This window comes from Bos indicus x Bos taurus, chromosome 27 (assembly GCF_003369695.1).
Source record: "Bos indicus x Bos taurus breed Angus x Brahman F1 hybrid chromosome 27, Bos_hybrid_MaternalHap_v2.0, whole genome shotgun sequence".
NCBI classification, from domain to species: Eukaryota; Metazoa; Chordata; class Mammalia; order Artiodactyla; family Bovidae; genus Bos; species Bos indicus x Bos taurus.
Window position 1 is genome coordinate 8,051,032 of NC_040102.1, and position 17,189 is coordinate 8,068,220.

At 42.1% G+C, this 17,189-nt stretch overlaps 1 protein-coding gene and 1 long non-coding RNA gene across 3 annotated transcripts in view; one reads left to right on the forward strand and one right to left on the reverse strand.

The window, feature by feature from the left end:
* The window catches only part of VEGFC (vascular endothelial growth factor C), an 85,650-nt gene extending 78,045 nt beyond the window's left edge, over positions 1–7,605 (reverse strand). Inside the window, exon 1 of the mRNA XM_027529937.1 lies at positions 7,141–7,605. Within this exon, the coding sequence (XP_027385738.1) occupies positions 7,141–7,293 (153 nt within the window). The 5' untranslated portion in view covers positions 7,294–7,605. The remainder of the gene's footprint in view (positions 1–7,140) is intronic.
* LOC113884876 overlaps positions 7,455–17,189 on the forward strand; it is a 57,214-nt gene continuing 47,479 nt past the window's right edge. Inside the window, exons 1-4 of one of the 2 annotated variants that reach the window (XR_003509037.1) lie at positions 7,455–7,527; positions 9,476–9,589; positions 11,307–11,440; positions 13,003–13,082. This is a non-coding gene — a long non-coding RNA (uncharacterized LOC113884876). Of the gene's footprint in view, positions 7,528–9,475; positions 9,590–11,306; positions 11,441–13,002; positions 13,083–17,189 lie in introns of those variants that run through there. The other variant, XR_003509036.1, reaches the window with a different exon arrangement.

The window sequence follows — 17,189 nt, forward strand, 5'->3', positions numbered from 1 at the left end:
CATACTACAGAAATCAGGACAATTGCTAGTAAGCTTATAAAAAGAAAACATGTAGTAAATTAGGTGGGAAAGAGCTGAAGAATCACGCTAAAGAATATCACTGTTTCTTCATATGCCGAGGTATTTTGAGGACCAAGTTTTAAGGTGAAATAAATTACAAAATAAATGGCTAATTACAATCTTTACAAGTATAGAAATGGTAAATTACATCTTCCTGGTTTACTCTAAAATATTCATCTCCTCCCGATCTATCCAAACCAGGACAGTACTGAAGTTGACCTTGCTGAGAAGTCTGACTTTTAAACTCTGAAGCATTGCTATTTACAGAAGGGTATGCATCTGAATACCTCTTTCATTACATCCATTTTATAATAACTGACTTTTGGGTTTGAGTAAATTTTCTGCTGCACTAAAAAATTAAAACAGCGAGTACAAAGTAATTGTGTTATTTACGTGATAGTTCATTGCTGCCCCTATTCTGGTCTTACTTTTAATAGGGATACTTGTAAACAGATTGAAATGAAGGAATTGCTAGGACACTTTAGGATTCTCTCTCTCTCTTTTAATTGCTAGCTTATTGGAGAATAAGTGTATAAACAATGGAAAATCCAATCTTATATAAGTTTTTTATATATTATTTCAACAGACTGTCTAAAAATATTTAACTTGGTAAGAAAGAACATGTAAGCCATTGATGGCAGCTTGAAGAACCATTAAGAGGTGAATGTGTACGTCTGTGTGTGTGTGTCTGTGTATCTAAGCATGACCACTGTTTACACTGCTTGTTCTGCTTGGAATCTAAGCCAGAAGAGCCAAGATGACTGTTATTAGTGTATTTTATAAATGCTTCTGAGTAGAACAGTGATGAGCGCTTACATAAGTTAAGTGGTCATCACTATCATCATAAGTCCAGAGCATATAGAGGAACTCAGACAACATGTATGGGTGGTCAACAAATGAGGACAGCAGGTACTCTGAGGAAGTCTGAAGTTTCTACAATATTTCTGTTTCTCATGAAGTTCTGGACTCTCCAGCCAAATGGGTCTGCTCCCAGTTGCCCAAACACCCACTGACTGCATTGGCATTACTAGCCTCTGTCCTCTGCTCTCACACTTCAATATCCAAAATATCCCTCCCACTCTCCTTTCTGTAACCAGCATTTAACCATTTTTCACAGCTGACTCAACATCACCCCATCTTTCCCGTGACTGCCAATGCATCCCCCAGAAGCCTAGCCACTGACTTCTGGTAAAGCAAGAGACTCTTACAAAATGTCTTATAATTGTCTACATTTATAGATTAACTCATTTCTGGTATTTTTAATGAGTAAGTTTCTGGTTTCTTAAAAACGATGATATACTTGTTATAGACAGGAATCACTCACTCTACATTTTTTCCATCACTCACTGCACAGTAATTTCCTGTTTATAACTGAAGCTGCCACTAGTGAGGATTAATTAAAACATCCCTGAATTGAAGTAGATTTAAATATGAGACTTTGGAGTAAAAAGTATATAAACCTGGTTCTAATGGGTAAAGTAAGAGGTAGGGGTGTCCATAGGGCCTTCTTCTTGAGTCTTTCAATTTTCCTTCTAGGCTGTTATGAGGCAACAGGTGACTGAGGAAGAAAGCCCTTTGGAAGAAAATAGTTCTCCATTCCAATCTTTTACCACAAGCCCTGCGGATTACATAAATGCAGATTCCAAAATTTTTCAAGAAACCCAGTACATATGTATTTTAATTCTCCCTCCACACCCAGCACGGTCTGTGGCAGCATCTCATAAATAAATATATTACTGTTTCTTCAATGAAGCTTAGATATATTCAAACTTAGAGGGTAAGTAAAGACTATATGTAGCTTTTTGTCAGATCAGGTCAAGGTTATAGAACGAAATAAATGTATGAAAATGAGCTCTGGGGTTTCAGAAATGCAGAAAAGGAATCATCAGGGATCCCTTCTAACACTTGACAGCTACTAGAGTGCTATCAGTACCAGGAAGGGGTGAGAGCCCACAACAAAAGGTATTCTAAGGCACCTATTTGATTCTGTGATGGATGCCCAATAAAGCAAATTAAATGAATGCAATTTTTCTCTAACAGTTAAACTACAAATTAAGTAAATCAATTGTGGACAGGAGCCTCCTGAATAATTTGCATTTGAGTAAATTTCAGAAGAAAGGATGACACTGACAAATCTAAAATATTTACAGTAAATTTTAGCAATATAAATCAATCATTATCTCTTACTGTTTAAAGTTCTCTGCTACATTTATACTTCCAATGTGAAAAATCAATGATACCTTAATTCACAACTATTAAAATTGGTGTTCTGCAACAAAAAGTAGACCTTTGAAGTACTTAGAGAATGTAGCAGGAATAATGTAACAGGTAAAAGGGGCTACAATGTAATGTTTAGAAGTTGGAGGACATATCATTCCTCTGCAACTACTAAAGTCTGTTCTTTCAAACCCTATTATTCCTGAAAGGTCACATAGGTAAGATCCCTGTATTTCACTGAAGTTATATTAGTGGAACTTAGAAACAGGAATTATTTCTAAGTTGTACAGTTAGTGCAACTTAGAAATAGTAATTGTCAGAAATTGTTGTTAGGCCTCTAGCTCTGCAGCCATTCTTTTGACAGTACTACGGATTAGGCCATTATGATCCACCTTTAATCAGAGAGCATCTTGGGATGAACCCTGGAAGAAAGTCCCAGTTTCTTTCAGATTGTTCCATTGTGGGGAATGTAAGAGGGGATCCTGGCTGCAGAGCAATGCTTCCTCTGCCTCCTTGCATACTGGTCCACTTACAAGAGGAAGAGAGTAATAGGCCTTTAGCAACCCTGAAGGCTCTAACCCATTACCACGCTTTTCTAAACTATATGCTGCCAAAGTTTTTTTTTTTTTTTTAAAGGAAAAAGCTCTATTCTTGCTCCTGGTTAAATCATTTGAGTCTTAGATTCATCATCTTTAATAAAAAAATATAACACCCATCTCACGAAGATGTAGTGGAAAACAAAATGAAATAAATGTATAGGTAATCACAACATTGCAGATATAACCTAAACACGTGTTATTTAAACACCTACTCTCAGTGTAGGTATGCATGGTATCCAGGGGGTGATCTGAACTTGTGAAGACCTCTATGGTCACCAAAAAAGACAGCAGTGCTGAGACACAGCAAGTCCTCATTCTCTCACACCTGCATTTATTGAACTCAAAAATATATATAAGGATCTAGGTATTTAAACTGTATAACCCAATAAAATACTTCTATTTTTTGAAATGAAAGTGGAATTTCATGATATGAAGTAATTCTTCCTTTTGTTAATCATAAATCAATTTTTATTTATTTATTTTTTAAATTATTTAAAATTTTATTTTTAACTTTACAAATTGTGTTAGTTTTGCCAAATATCAAAATGAATCCGCCACAGGTATACATGTGTTCCCCATCCTGAACCCTCCTCCCTCCTCCCTCCCCATACCATCCCTCTGGGTTGTCCCAGTGCACTAGCCCCAAGCATCCAGTATCGTACATCGAACCTGGACTGGCAACTCGTTTTCATACATGATATTATACATGTTTCAATGCCATTCTCCCAAATCTTCCCACCCTCTCCCTCTGCAACAGAGTCCATAAGACTGTTCTATACATCAATGTCTCTTTTGCTGTCTCGTACACAGGGTTATTGTTACCATCTTTCTAAATTCCATATATATGCGTTAGTATACCGTATTGGTGCTTTTCCTTCTGGCTTACTTCACTCTGTATAATAGGCTCCAGTTTCATCCACCTCATTAGAACTGATTCAAATGGATTCTTTTTAATGGCTGAGTAATACTCCATTGTGTATATGTACCACTGCTTTCTTATCCATTCATCTGCTGATGGACATCTAGGTTGCTTCCATGTCCTGGCTATTATAAACAGTGCTGCGATGAACATTGGGGTACACGTGTCTCTTTCCCTTCTGGTTTCCTCAGTGTGTATGCCCAGCAGTGGGATTGCTGGATCATAAGGCAGTTCTATTTCCAGTTCTTTAAGGAATCTCCACACTGTTCTCCATAGTGGCTGTACTAGTTTGCATTCCCACCAACAGTGTAAGAGGGGTCCCTCTTCTCCACACCCTCTCTAGCATTTATTGCTTATAGACTTTTGGATTGCAGCCATTCTGACTGGTGTGAAATGGTACCTCATACTCAACTCCATAAATCAATTTTTAAAAACAAACTCAACTTCAACTACAGTGAATTCTTATCTAATCTCATGTTGGCAAATAATTGTAGTTAGTAATCTAGTGCTTTTTTTAGGTTTTGCAGGTTTTTTTTTTTAGTTTGCTTGTAATTTTAAATATTTCCTTATTTTACCCCAACATGTCTAGTTAATTTAAATTACATAATTAGGTAAAACTACCTGCCTTACTTTTCTGACACTGACTTGCTTGTACTCACATCCTTGGGAAAAACAATTTAGAAGTTTTTAGTAAATCATACAACCATACATGGGCTTCCCTTGTAGCTCAGCTGGTAAAGAATCCACCTGTAGTGCCAGAGACCTGGGTTCGATCCCTGGATTGGGAAGATCCCCTGGAAAAGGGAAAGGCTACCCACTCCTGTACTCTGGCCTGGAGCATTCCATGTATATTCCATGGAGTCACAAAGAGTCAGACATGACTGAGAGACTATCACTTCACTCACAACCATAAATAACTAGAAAAGGAACCTAAGTCTAGGAACAAAGAGATCTTGTTTCCATTTGTGATTTTACCTCCCAATTTTTTGTGAAGATCCCCTGGAGAAGGGAAAGGCTACCCACTCCAGTACTCTGGCCTGGAGAACTGCATGGACTATATAGGCCATGGGGTCGCAAAGAGTTGGACATGACTGAGTAACTTTCACTTTGGGGCTTTGGGGGTGAGGTGAAGGATGGGATAGTTAAACATGATTCACATCTTGTGAGCTGTCTTCTATTTTAATATGAAAAAAATAATTCTGAAGTGTAAATTAACAAAAATCTGCATTTCTTGGGGATTATGTATATGTAGAGTCTTCTATTAACCTTCTGAATTCTCTTCTTAAGGTTTATGTAGAACACAGAAAATTAACAGTTAGCTCCTGATTGTTATCAGGGCTTATATCCAAATAAGGCACTTGTTTTGTCCACTAGGGAGAGACATGGAGTCTTTGGACCATGTCTCTTGGCATTTTCATGGCAAGGATACAGCAGCTCCGCTGAAGGCTCTCTCAAGCTTATACTCAACCGCTGGGGAACACTTCAGTGAGGGAATAATACTCTGCTTTATGGATGGTCAACCATGAAAAGCCAACAAAACTCATAAAGGTTTTCACAGCAAAGGGAAAATTTAATTAAATCACCAATGAAGACAGTTTTGAAAATTAAGAATAAATTAACTCCAACCAACAGAGAAGTATATAAACACATGCACACGCACACATATGGTCCCCTCCACTCAAGATCCATCCAACAGAGTTAGTGACTCTTACACAGACTCTTGGCTTTTCAGGATAGGCTTCTAACTGGACCTGCTATTTCAGTTTCTTAACTGTAAACCAAAGTAAGTTATCCTAGGCAGTAGAGAGGAATTCTCTTCCTAAGTCATACTTTTAAGAAATAGTTTAACTCTGAGGAAACAGAAAGTGAATCAATATCATGAAATCCAAGGCATTTAAGCTGCAGGAAGCATTAGTGGGTCTAAGACTACATTTTCTTGTGGCATCTGAGGACAGGAAGACATTCTTATGGCAGTAATTTTACCAATGTAAAGATCTGTGTTGAAAATTATTTTACAAGTCACATAAAACACCCTTTTCTGCACTTTAGGGTATATGTTTTTACTCCATAGTTTTTTTCCTTGACCCCACTGAATGACAAATTCCAACATTTAATTTTTTCCCCCAAATTTAAGTACAAAGGTATTTTTTTTTAAAAAATCAGTCTTCTCAATCTTAAAAGTGTGTTTCAAAATAAAACTGGGCAGGCAATTTAATTTGTACACATTCAATATATGCTAAACAGTAAAGCAAACTCAAGGTTAGCATTTACACAAGCCCAGCACTACTCCTGCCATCAGATGAAATAAATTGCTGCAATGTAGTTCCACCACGGAGAAGGCAATGGCACCCTACTCCAGTACTCTTGCCTGGAAAATCCATGGACGGAGGAGCCTGGTGGGCTGCAGTCCATGGGGTCGCACAGAGTCGGACACGACTGAAGCGACTTAGCAATAGCAGCAGCAGCAGTTCCAGCCAGGGGATACAGCAAAGTGTGTGAAGTGAGACTTCCCATCTTATGTGGAATATGAAATTTTTTCATGAATTCAAGAACTTTATTAAACATATTCTCCATCCTTATGTCAGATCTGAGCTCTTAAGGTAAACATACATTTTTTTTTAGAAGAGCAGACACAAATAATATATGACATTTGGGAATCAGATTGTCCCCAAAGCATCTTGGCAACATTTTTCAGGCAAAGAGTTAAACATCTCATTGACAAACAAACAAGAAAATCCACCTTACTTTTCACAGTTCTTGACCACATTTCAGAAATGGAGCGTTTACTAAGTCGAAAAGCCATGCCTGATGGTGATTTGAGATGCTCTTGTATCTCAAGTTTGACCAACTTCTCCAGGTGAATCTGAAGTCTGATGCCCTCAAGCCCAATTACTAATCCCACAGAAGACGAACTCTCCAGAAAAAGCAGCCTCGGATGACTGGTCATCCAAGCCCTGGGAGCTGCTGAGGTCCCAACTCACTTGCTAGGGAAGAAAAGAACCCTCCCGGCGGGTTAACCCGGGCTCCAGCACAGCTCGGCTCCCCGGCGGGGACCGCTCTCCAGCCGGTAGGTTATTGGAGCGCGGTCACCAGCCACCTTCCAAGCCCTGCACTCGGCGTAAATTGCTTTCCTATTTAGTAACAACTTTCTGTGGAAAGAAAGGAGAAAACTTTTCTCTCAGAAACTCTACACTCAGCTCAGCAACTTTGGATCCAACGCACACAAGGTGAAACACAAGCCCATCCTTTGCACAGGTTCTGGGTCCTTTGAGACCCGAACCCCACCCCCTCCCCGGGGTCCCTACGGTCCCCGAGGCCCCCACGGTCCCCGCAGAGCGCACCCACCTTGTTCTCGCCCGCGTCCGGCTCCGTGTCCGAGAAGCCCAGTCCCGACTCGAAGGCGGCGGCGGCGGCGGCGGCGGGCGCCCGGCGCGGACCGGGGAGCAGCGCAGCGGCCAGCAGAGAACACGCCACAGAGCAGAAGCCCAGCAAGTGCATGGTGGCCGGGCCACGGGCGCGGGGGCCGGGCGCCCCGGCGAGGCTGCCTCGCGGCTCGGCCCTGTCCCCGAGGGCCGCCCGGGACCCCGCGGAGCCGGGGCGGCGGCAGCGGGTCCGGGCTCGGTGCTCGCGACGCTGCGAGCCGCTCTACCGCCTGCGCCCGCGAGCCGAGGGGTCAGGGCAGCGCCTCACAGGAAACCGGACATCCGAGCGCCCGCGACCGTGGCCCACGAGGTGAGGCGAGGGCGCGGGAGGACGGCGCCCCGCTCGGCTGCTCGGGGAGCGAGGGATAGCCGAGCCCAGACGCCCCGCGAGGCTCGCGCCCTGCGGCGCCCCCGGGGCCCGCGAGCCCCCGCCTCCCCCTCCCCGCGGCGGGGCGAGCCGGGTGGCCGGGCGGCGAGAGCGGCGGCGGCGCCGGGCGGCGAGGCCGGGGAACGCGGGGCTGCGCGGCGGCGGCGGCGGGCGCAGGGGCAGGGCATGGCTGACGCGCCCTCTGCCTGCGCTTATGTGAGAGAAAGCGGCCGAGGGAGGGCGCGTGCCGAGCCCGGCCGCCCTCCCCGCGCGCCGGCCTTGGCGGCGTCTCCCGGCGCCCGCGCCGGCCCTCCCCCGCCCCCCGCGGCGCGAGCCCCCCGCGGGGTTGGGGGGGGGCGGCCGGCGCGCGGGCTCCGAGGCGCCGGGCTCAGGGGGCGCGGGCGCCCCGGCTCCGGCCCGAGTTCCCCTTAGACTGGCCCCCAGCGTCCCCGCTCGAGGGGCAGGGGAGCTCCAGATTCTAGAAGGTGCGAGAAAGTCGGCCCGGGGCAGAGAGCCCGCCGGGCTCCCTGTTTCCCCTCGTTGGGCGACTCGGGGCTCCCCACCCCCCCGGGGGATGGGAATGTGGGCGGACTATGGGGCGAAGGCTCTGGAGCGGTTGGAAGCTCGGGCCTGTGGCTTGTGGGGCCGCCGGGCCGGGCGCCTCAGGAGCGTGGGGGAGTGGGTTTGAAGGAGGAAGCAGGAGGCGGGAGACATGTGTGAAGCTCGTTGTCGGACGTGAAGTCTGCAGAAGCCAACGGCTTCTCCCAGTCGGAAAAGTCAGCACGGGCAGAGCGCCCTGCCGGCCGGCGCTCACCTTAGCTCGGGTGGCCTGAGTGCAGACGCCCCCCGCGCTCAGGGTTTCCTTAGCGCCCCCAAAGTGGGAAAGCCCCACATTTACCTGGGGCGACGTTTCAATACACAGATCATAAAATCTCAGGTGATGAGACTTTGAGTCCACCCATAAGTTCTGAAACTCCCTTCAAGTAGAAGCCTCAAATCTCAGTGACCAGGAGTGACCCACCCCACCACCACCCCGCCCTGCGTGGCCGCCCATCGTCGTTAACATTTTTGATGGTCAACGTCACTGAAAAGTGTTTTCTTCCACCTATCCATTGCTTTGACTTCTGGACTTGGCTCCATAAATCAAGTCTAACTTACTTCTGTGAGCTCTTCAAACCATTGATAAATGTCTGTCATAGTAACCCCCCCTGCACGCCTCTTTTTAAAGACCCCTTAAAGTTCTCTCTTCAACCACAACCTCATTTTGCATGTTCTTCAGCTAGTATACTCCCCAGAACGTGACTCAGTACTTAAAAGTATTCCAGCAAGCTTGAGAAAATGGCCTTCCTTGCCCAGATATCCTACATGTGTTGATGCCGCCTTGGATGGAGTTTACTTTCTGGCAGTCAAATCAGTGTTGAGTCACGTTACACTGAAAATCAACTAAATTTCTCAAGTTTTTTTTTTTATCCGTGTACTGCTGTGTAGTCATGTTCACGGTTCCCTACATTTGTGAAGTCGGTAGACGGTGCCCAAGATTTGAGCTTTGTTGTTTCTCTTATTAGACGCTGTCCTCTCAGACTTAGTCCATCATTGTAGCTTGTTGAGATATTTGGGAGAGCTGAGCCCACCGGCGTAGTAGTTCTTTCATTATGTTCCTGCTCTTTGCCTTTTTGATTAATTTGCTATGTTTGTCTTCAGATAAAATATCTGAAAGGGAAGAGCTAAGGACAGACCTGGGTAGGATTTAAGTAGATACTGGAGCTTCCTTTTAACCATTCTAGTAATTCTTAACTTTGACTGCACCTAGAATACCAAAAGATTTCAAAACCACACCTGAGTGTGTTTGCGCCTGTGTGCACCATCATGAGACTCTACTTAATTGGTCTAGGTTAAGACGTGAGCCTCAGGATCCTGTTAGGCAACCAAGTTGAGAATCTCTGGCATCTCCAGCTGGAGCCCGGCTTACCCCTGAGGACTGTGAAATCAACAGAATTGAAATATAGTAAGTATATTATTTGTTTTATTTGAAATAGAGCAATAATCACCGGATTCCCCCCCCCCCCCCACCTTGGAAAATACTGTCTTCCTGCTATGGTTATTAAGTACAGGAAATGCTGGCAAAATGTATACTTGAGTGAAAAAGAAAAACAAAATCGATGATTTCAGAAAACAATCCCGCATTAATCATTTCAGGGCTTATCTGTTTCCCTGTTTGTATGTTTCGGTTTTGCTTGCTTACCGTATGGAAAATTCTTTCTACCACCAGCCCACTTTGAAGTGTAAGAAGTGCATTTTTCCTGGCTTGTGAGTCCTTTATTAGTTTCAGACAGCACCTGTTTAATAACAGGGCTTCTAAATAATGATTTTCCAAAAAGTGCCCCCCAGGGGGAAGAAATTGAGAAGGGGAGTTAGGGAGCAGTGTTCCTGTTGCCCTCTCCCTAGAGCCCAGCTGGAGTGACACCTCTTGTCTGATTTAAATATTGGGTTTCTGTTTTGTTTGAAGGCATATAATGATTATAGTATCTTCATTCTGTGTTCTCCAGTATCCATTCTGACCATCTTTATTTCTGATTTCAGTTTTTCTTCATTTTTGCTTCTTTAATTTTACTTTGCTGATCTATTTCAAACGTCTTTAGCTGAATGCTTAGACTAAAGTTTGTCTTTTGTCTATTTTCTGATGAACTTATTTAAAAAACGTTTCCATCTAAATTTTGCTTTACATATATATTTGCCACTTTTGTTGTGTGTTCTTTGTTGAGCAGTTGTAAATTTATCTTAATTTCCCTATGACCCTTTTTCTTTACCTGAAAAATTATTTCATTTTTGTACTTTATAGGCTTATGGAATTTTTGTTATTAATTTTAATTTTATTTAATTGTACTATAAATGATATTGATTTTAGAAACTCACTTAAGCTTACTTTGTGTCTTTGTACATGGTTGATTACTGGAGCTAATTCTTTGTGTGCTCTCTTTTCTTGGATATCAAGTTTGAGCTTATTAATTTTAGTATTCAAATCTTGGTTGGAAGTGAGTTGTTAAAATCTCATTAGAATTATTGACTTTATTTTCTGTTTCTGACTGTAATTCTTTCAGTTTTTCTTTATATAATTTGATGCTGTATTGCTAGTCTGAGATGTTCATGATGATATATTTTTAAATCTAATTTTCCTTTAGTGTATAATGTCCAGTTTTGTAACTTCTAATGATTTTATTTGAAATTCTGCTTTCTCTAATATTAAAATCTTAGTCTTTGAGAATTGAGACCATTTGTGATTATGACTTAGATAAAATGATGGACTTATGTCAATGTAATTTAATTGTTCCTTCTAGAAAGCTTTAAAGCTTTAGCCTGAGAAAGATAAGATTGTAAACTAATAATTAAGTCCACTCGTGCTTCAGGAAATGCCCACAAATCTATATATTGAAGACAGCAATCTCACGCTGCCAAACAGCCTGCTTATCAATGACAGTTTGCTGATCAAGACCCTCACTCCCCTATGTCAGCCAACCCTAAACTACTGCCTCATGGACTTTGCCAGCCCTACTTAGTTCTGCACTTTTGCAGACCTACTTTATCCTACTTGAGTCCCCAAATCCTACAATTATTCTGTTTCTGACTTAACTCTCTTGAGACACCTTTTTAGGCTCTGTCAGATAGTATTCTCTCCTACTGCTGTAAGTTCTACTAAATGAAATGTAACTTTTGTTTGTTTAAAGGTTTGCTGATGATATTTTGAGAAGTTCAACAACCTGGATGTCCTACCAAGATCCTGTTGATAGTTCTGTGGCTCCTGAAGCCCAGGACCCTTAATTCAGAAACAGGGAAAACAACTGAGGCCTTCGGTGATGGGGTAAGTCTCACAGTGAATCTCAGTTCCAATTTCTCTTCATTAGGCTTCCAGATGCTAAGTGTATTGTGTCCCTTAATATCCCTTTTCAGGAATGCTTTGATCAAATTTGAAAGCAGTGTATCCCTGGTGGAAAGCTGCCTGTTACTAACAACATTGCTTTTTGTCACTGCTCTTCATTATTTCCTGTTGTTGGTTGACAGCAGGCAGTTCATGTTCAGACCGTGTGTTCCACCCCAAGGAGGACAAACTGAACACTGTGCTGTATCAGCATTGTTGAGAAAATTGCCCTGTATAAGCATAACCTCAAAAGTTCTTGGCGGGGGTGGGGGTTGAGTCGAGTTCAGTCCAGTCCAGTCGAGATGGGTTGAGTTGAGTTGCATAGCCATCATTGCTGCTGTGTCAGCCAGTAGAGAGTAAAGCATGTCTGCCTTGCTGCTGCGAATGAAGAATATTTGCGTTCTTAACTGCTCTCCACATTTTATTCCAGCCTGACTGCTTGTCTGTCTTGGGTTCAGCGAACAGTTTGCACAGTGAAATACAGCTAGACAATTGGCGTAGTTGGGAATGAACAGCAGGACAGTAGGGTTCTGAGGGTAGCAAAAAGTTGCGTGACTTTGTGTTTCCAACCTGGAGAATTTCAACCTCCCTTTGCATGAACGGAGGCACTCATTGTCCTGGGATAGTTCCTGGAGGACTTTGTGCATCCTTGATGTTTACTCAGAAGTCCTATCGTCCTTGTCAGTTCCAATCCTCATGAAAAGCAGAGAAAGTCAGTGGTATTTTTAAGTTCAAATGAGGACTCACTGACTCTCATCATAAAAGCACGTCACAGGTCTTTGTTTAAGGTGGTGTATTTCTCCCCCAGTTTTGGGGCTCCACCTTGAAGATGTGACAAAACTCTGCAAGGGCTTCCTGCAGTATAACTAGTTTTATCACCATCAGGTATGAGTTGCATTTCCTTCATATTCTCGAAGTAGCTTCTACATGCCCTAAGAAACAGAGACTTTGTCATCTGGGAAAGACACCATGAAAAGAAAAAAAAAGGCCTAGGACCCACAATGGAAGGGAACTGTCAGGTAATTTTGACTGCTACAATAGTAGATAAACTTGAGAAAGTGAAAACCTACATTCGTGTGTCCCAGCTATAAAAGACACAGGGTTTAACTCACTGACAACAGAATTAACATACCTTTAGGACATTTAAAATGAGAAATTCTTAAGAACTTTTTAGAAACAGGTGGTCTTTGGATGGAAAGAACTTCCACCAGTGAGCTTTGTGTCAAGATGGAGTTTGCAAGATATGACCAGCTTCCACCCAAGCCTACAGAATTAGAATTAGATGACTGTGGCCCTGCTTGCATCTGCATGCTTGCTTTCTTAACCTGTTTTTCCTTAACTATTTTCTTACATGATTGTAGCCTTAAGGTTCTGAGTAGTTAACCAGCCATTGTTATTTCTTAGGGCTTCCCTGGTGGCTCAGATAGTAAAGAATCTGCCTGTAATGTGGATGACCAGTGGAATATCATAGTCTCTAACTTTAATATTATTTCCTCTCTCTTTAGTTCTTCCTTGCTATGACTCACATACCGGAGAACATGCATGCATGTTTTGTCCAAAACAACAACAACAAAAATAAAATTCTATGTTTTTTAAAAAACTTTTCTGGTGGCTCAACAGTAAAGAATCTACCTGTAGTGCAGGAGACCTGAGTTCGATCCCTAGGTCAGGAAGATCCCCTGGAGAAGGAAATGGCATCCTGTTCCAGTATTCTTGCCTAGGAAATCCCATGAACAGAGAAACCTGGCAGGCTACAGTCCATGGAGTTGCAAAGAGTTGGACATGACTAAGCGACTAAGCAACAACATAGTTGATTTACAATGCTGTGTTAGTTTCTGCTGGACAACAAAGTGAATCAGTTATACATATACTTACTCTTCTGAACTTTCTTTTTCCATTTAGGCCATTACAGAGTACTGAGTAGAGTTCCTGGTGCTATACAATAGGTCCTTATTAGTTACTAAAGCTCTGTGCTTTGCACACATTTCCCTGTGAGGGCTAGCCAGCTAGTGGCAATCTTTTGTTAGGAAGTATTTGGTTTTATCCATAATTGTACTCAACCACAAATTTGCTTTTTGTGTGAAAGAGAACACTACAGCACAGGTAACCAAAATTAAAAACTCCTTAGAAAGAAAGGTTTCTGCCTCCATTGAAAGCGCACTCAGGGTCCATTTCTCAGAGATAACGTCTATAAACAAACTTTCATGGAAGAAAGACTCAGAAAGGGAATCAGTAACAGATGGTTTATATTTAAGACCTGCCTCACATTTACAGATCTTACACAGAAGGCTTACTGTGGAGGTAACCCTTGACTGCCTGACAGTCTACCCTGAGTGACCCTTGGTGAATCTCTCTTTTCCACATGGGGCTAATATGAATAGTATATTAGTTAATACATATATAAAGAGGGGCTTCCCAGGTGGCACTAATGGTTAAGGACTCCACTGAGCAAGGCAGTAGACATGAGATGAGTCGGACACTACTGAAGCAACTTAGCATGCACGTGTGCATAAAGAACTTAGTAATAGTTGGCATTTAATAATCCCTCACTAAATTTTGGATGGAGCATGAATAATAGTTACAAATTAATGTATAAATTATTATGTCATGTCTGATATATTTAGCTTGATTTCTTTTTATATTTATTATATTTTTTTCTGTTCTTCCACCCATGTGTTAAGATGATTGTTAAAATAGATACAAAATTCTAACAAGCACCATTGTTTCTTAAGCAATTTGAAAATGTTCTTCTGTGGTACTCCTCCATCAAATATTGCTACCAAGAAGTCTGAGAATAATAATTTTTTATAGCTGTAAAATGCCTGCTAACATGCCTGATTGTATTTTTATGTGTCTCACATATTTTAGTATATTTAGTACTTCTAATAATCTTATTACATAGAAATTATTATTATGATATTTATATAGATGAGGAAACTGAGCTGTGGAGAAGTTACATATCTTGTCTAATTTTAGAGCTAGAGCTAGTGTTGGCCAGACCCTGGATTCAAAGACCTGTGGCTCTAGCATCTAGATTATCGAGCACTACATCCTACTGCCTCCTAAAGAATGTTGTTCGAAGTTTTAACTGGTAACATGATCTGCCATTTATTGTTGTGAAATTTTAAAATGCTTTCTTTGTCTTTGATGTGACTCAGTCCAGTTCAGTTTGTCACTCAGTTGTGTCTGATTCTTTGCAAGCCCGTGGACTGAACACACCAGGCCTCCCTGTCCATCATCAACTCCTGGAGCTTGCTCAAACTCATGTCCATCGAGTTGGTGATGCCATTCAACCACCTCATCTTCTGGCATGCCCTTCTCTTCCCGCCTTCAATCTTTCCCAGCATCAGGGTCTTTTGCAATGATTCTAAGTTCTTTGCATCAGGTGGCCAAAGTATTGGAGCTTCAGCTTCAGCATCAGTCCTTCCAATGAATATTTAGGACTGATTTCTTTTGGATGGACTGGTTGGATCTCCTTGCAGTCCAAAGAACTCTCAAGAGTCTTCTCCAACACCACAGTTCAAAAGCATCAATTCTTCTGTGCTCAGCTTTCTTTATATATAGTCCAACTCTCACATCTATACGTGACTGCTGGAAAAACCATAGCTCTGACTAGAGAGACCCTTGTCAGCAAAGTAATGTCTCTGCTTCTTAATATGCTCTCTAGATTGGTCATAGCTTTTGTTCCAAGGGGCAAGAATCTTTTAATTTCATGGCTGCAGTCACCATCTGCAGTGGTTTTGGAGCCCAAGAAAATAAAGCCTGTCACTGTTTACATTGTTTCCTCATCTGTTTGCCATGAAGTGATGGGACCAGATGCCATGATCTTCGCTTTTTGAATGTTGAGTTTTAAGCCAGCTTTTTCACTCTGCTCTTTAACGTTCAACAAGAGGCTCTTTAGTTCCTCTTCACTTTCTGCCATAAGGGTGGTGTCATCTGCATATCTAAGGTTATTGATATTTCTCCCAGCAATCCTGATTCTAGTTTATGTTTCATCCAGTCCAGCATTTCGCATAATGTACTCTGTGTATAAGTTAAATAAGCAGGGTGACAGTATATAGCCTTGACATAATCCTTTCCCAATTTGGAACCAGTCTGTTGTTCTGTTTTCAGTTCTAACTGTTGCTTCTTGACCTGCATACAGATTTCTGAGGAGGCAGGTCAGGTGGTCTGGTATTCCCATATCTTGAAGAATTTTCCAGTTTGTTGTAATCCACCAAGTCAAAGCCTTTGGCATAGTCAATAAAGCAGAAGTAGATGTTTTTCTGGAACTCAGTTGCTTTTACAATGATCCAGTAGTTGCTGGCAGTTTGATCTCTGGTTCCTCTGCCTTTTCTAAATCCAACTTGAACATCTGGAAGTTCTCAGTCCACATACTGTTGAAGCCTGGCTTGGAGAATTTTGAGCGCTACTTTGCTAGTGTGTAAGATGATGGTAATTGTGCTATAGTTTGAACATTCTTTGGCATTGCCTTTCTTTGGGACTGGAATGAAAACTGACCTTTTTCAGTCCTGTGACCACTGCTGAGTTTTCCAAATTTGCTGGCATATTGAATGCAGCACTTTCATAGCATCATCTTTTAGGATTTGAAATAGCTCATCTGGAATTCCATCACCTCCACTAGCTTTGTCCCTAATGATGCTTCCTAAGGCCCACTTGACTTTCCATTTCAGGATGTCTGGCTCTAGGTGAGTGATCACACCATCATGATTATCTGGGTCATGAAGTTCTTTTTTTGTACAGTTCTTCTGTGTATTCTTGCCATCTCTTCTTAATATCTTCTGCTTCTGTTAGGTCCATACCATTTCTGTCCTTTATCGAGCCCATCTTTGCATGAAATGTTCCCTTGGTATCTCTGATTTTCTTGAAGAGATCTCTAATCTTTCCCATTCAATTGTTTTCCTCTATTTCTTTGCATTGATCACTGAGGAAGGCTTTCTTATCTCCTCTTGCTATTCTTTGAAACTCTGCATTTAGATGCTTATATCTTTCCGTTTCTTCTTTGCCTTTAGCTTCTCTTCTTTTCTCAGATATTTTTAAGGTGTCTTCAGACAACCATTTTGCCTTTTTGCATTTCTTTTTCTTGGGGATGATCTTGATCACTGCCTCCTGTACAGTGTCACAAAGCTCCATGCATAGTTCTTCAGGCACTCTGTCTATCAGATCTAATCCCTTGAATCTATTTCTCACTTCCACTGTATAGTCATAAGGGATTTAATTTGGTCATACCTGAATGGTCTAATGATTTTCCCTTCTTTCTTCAATTTAAGTCTGAATTTTGCAAGAAGGAGTTCATGATCTGAGCCATAGTCAGATCCCGGTTTTCTTTTTGCTGACTATATAGAGCTTCTCCATCTTCAGCTGCAAAGAATATAATCTGTCTGATTTCAGTAGTGACCATCTAGTGATGTACATGTGTAGACATTGGGCATAGACTTGGAATTACTGTGATACTGACTTGTTTGCCTTGGAAACGAACAGAGATCATTCTGTCATTTTTGGGATTGCACCCAAGTACTGCATTTCAGACTCTTGGTGACTATGAGGCCTACTCCATTTCTTCTAAGGGATTCTTGCCCACAGTAGTAGATATAATGGTCATCTGAATTAAATTCACCCATTCAGGTTTTTTTTTAGTTCACTGATTCCTAAAATGTGGATGTTCACTCTTGCCATCTCCTGTTTGACTACT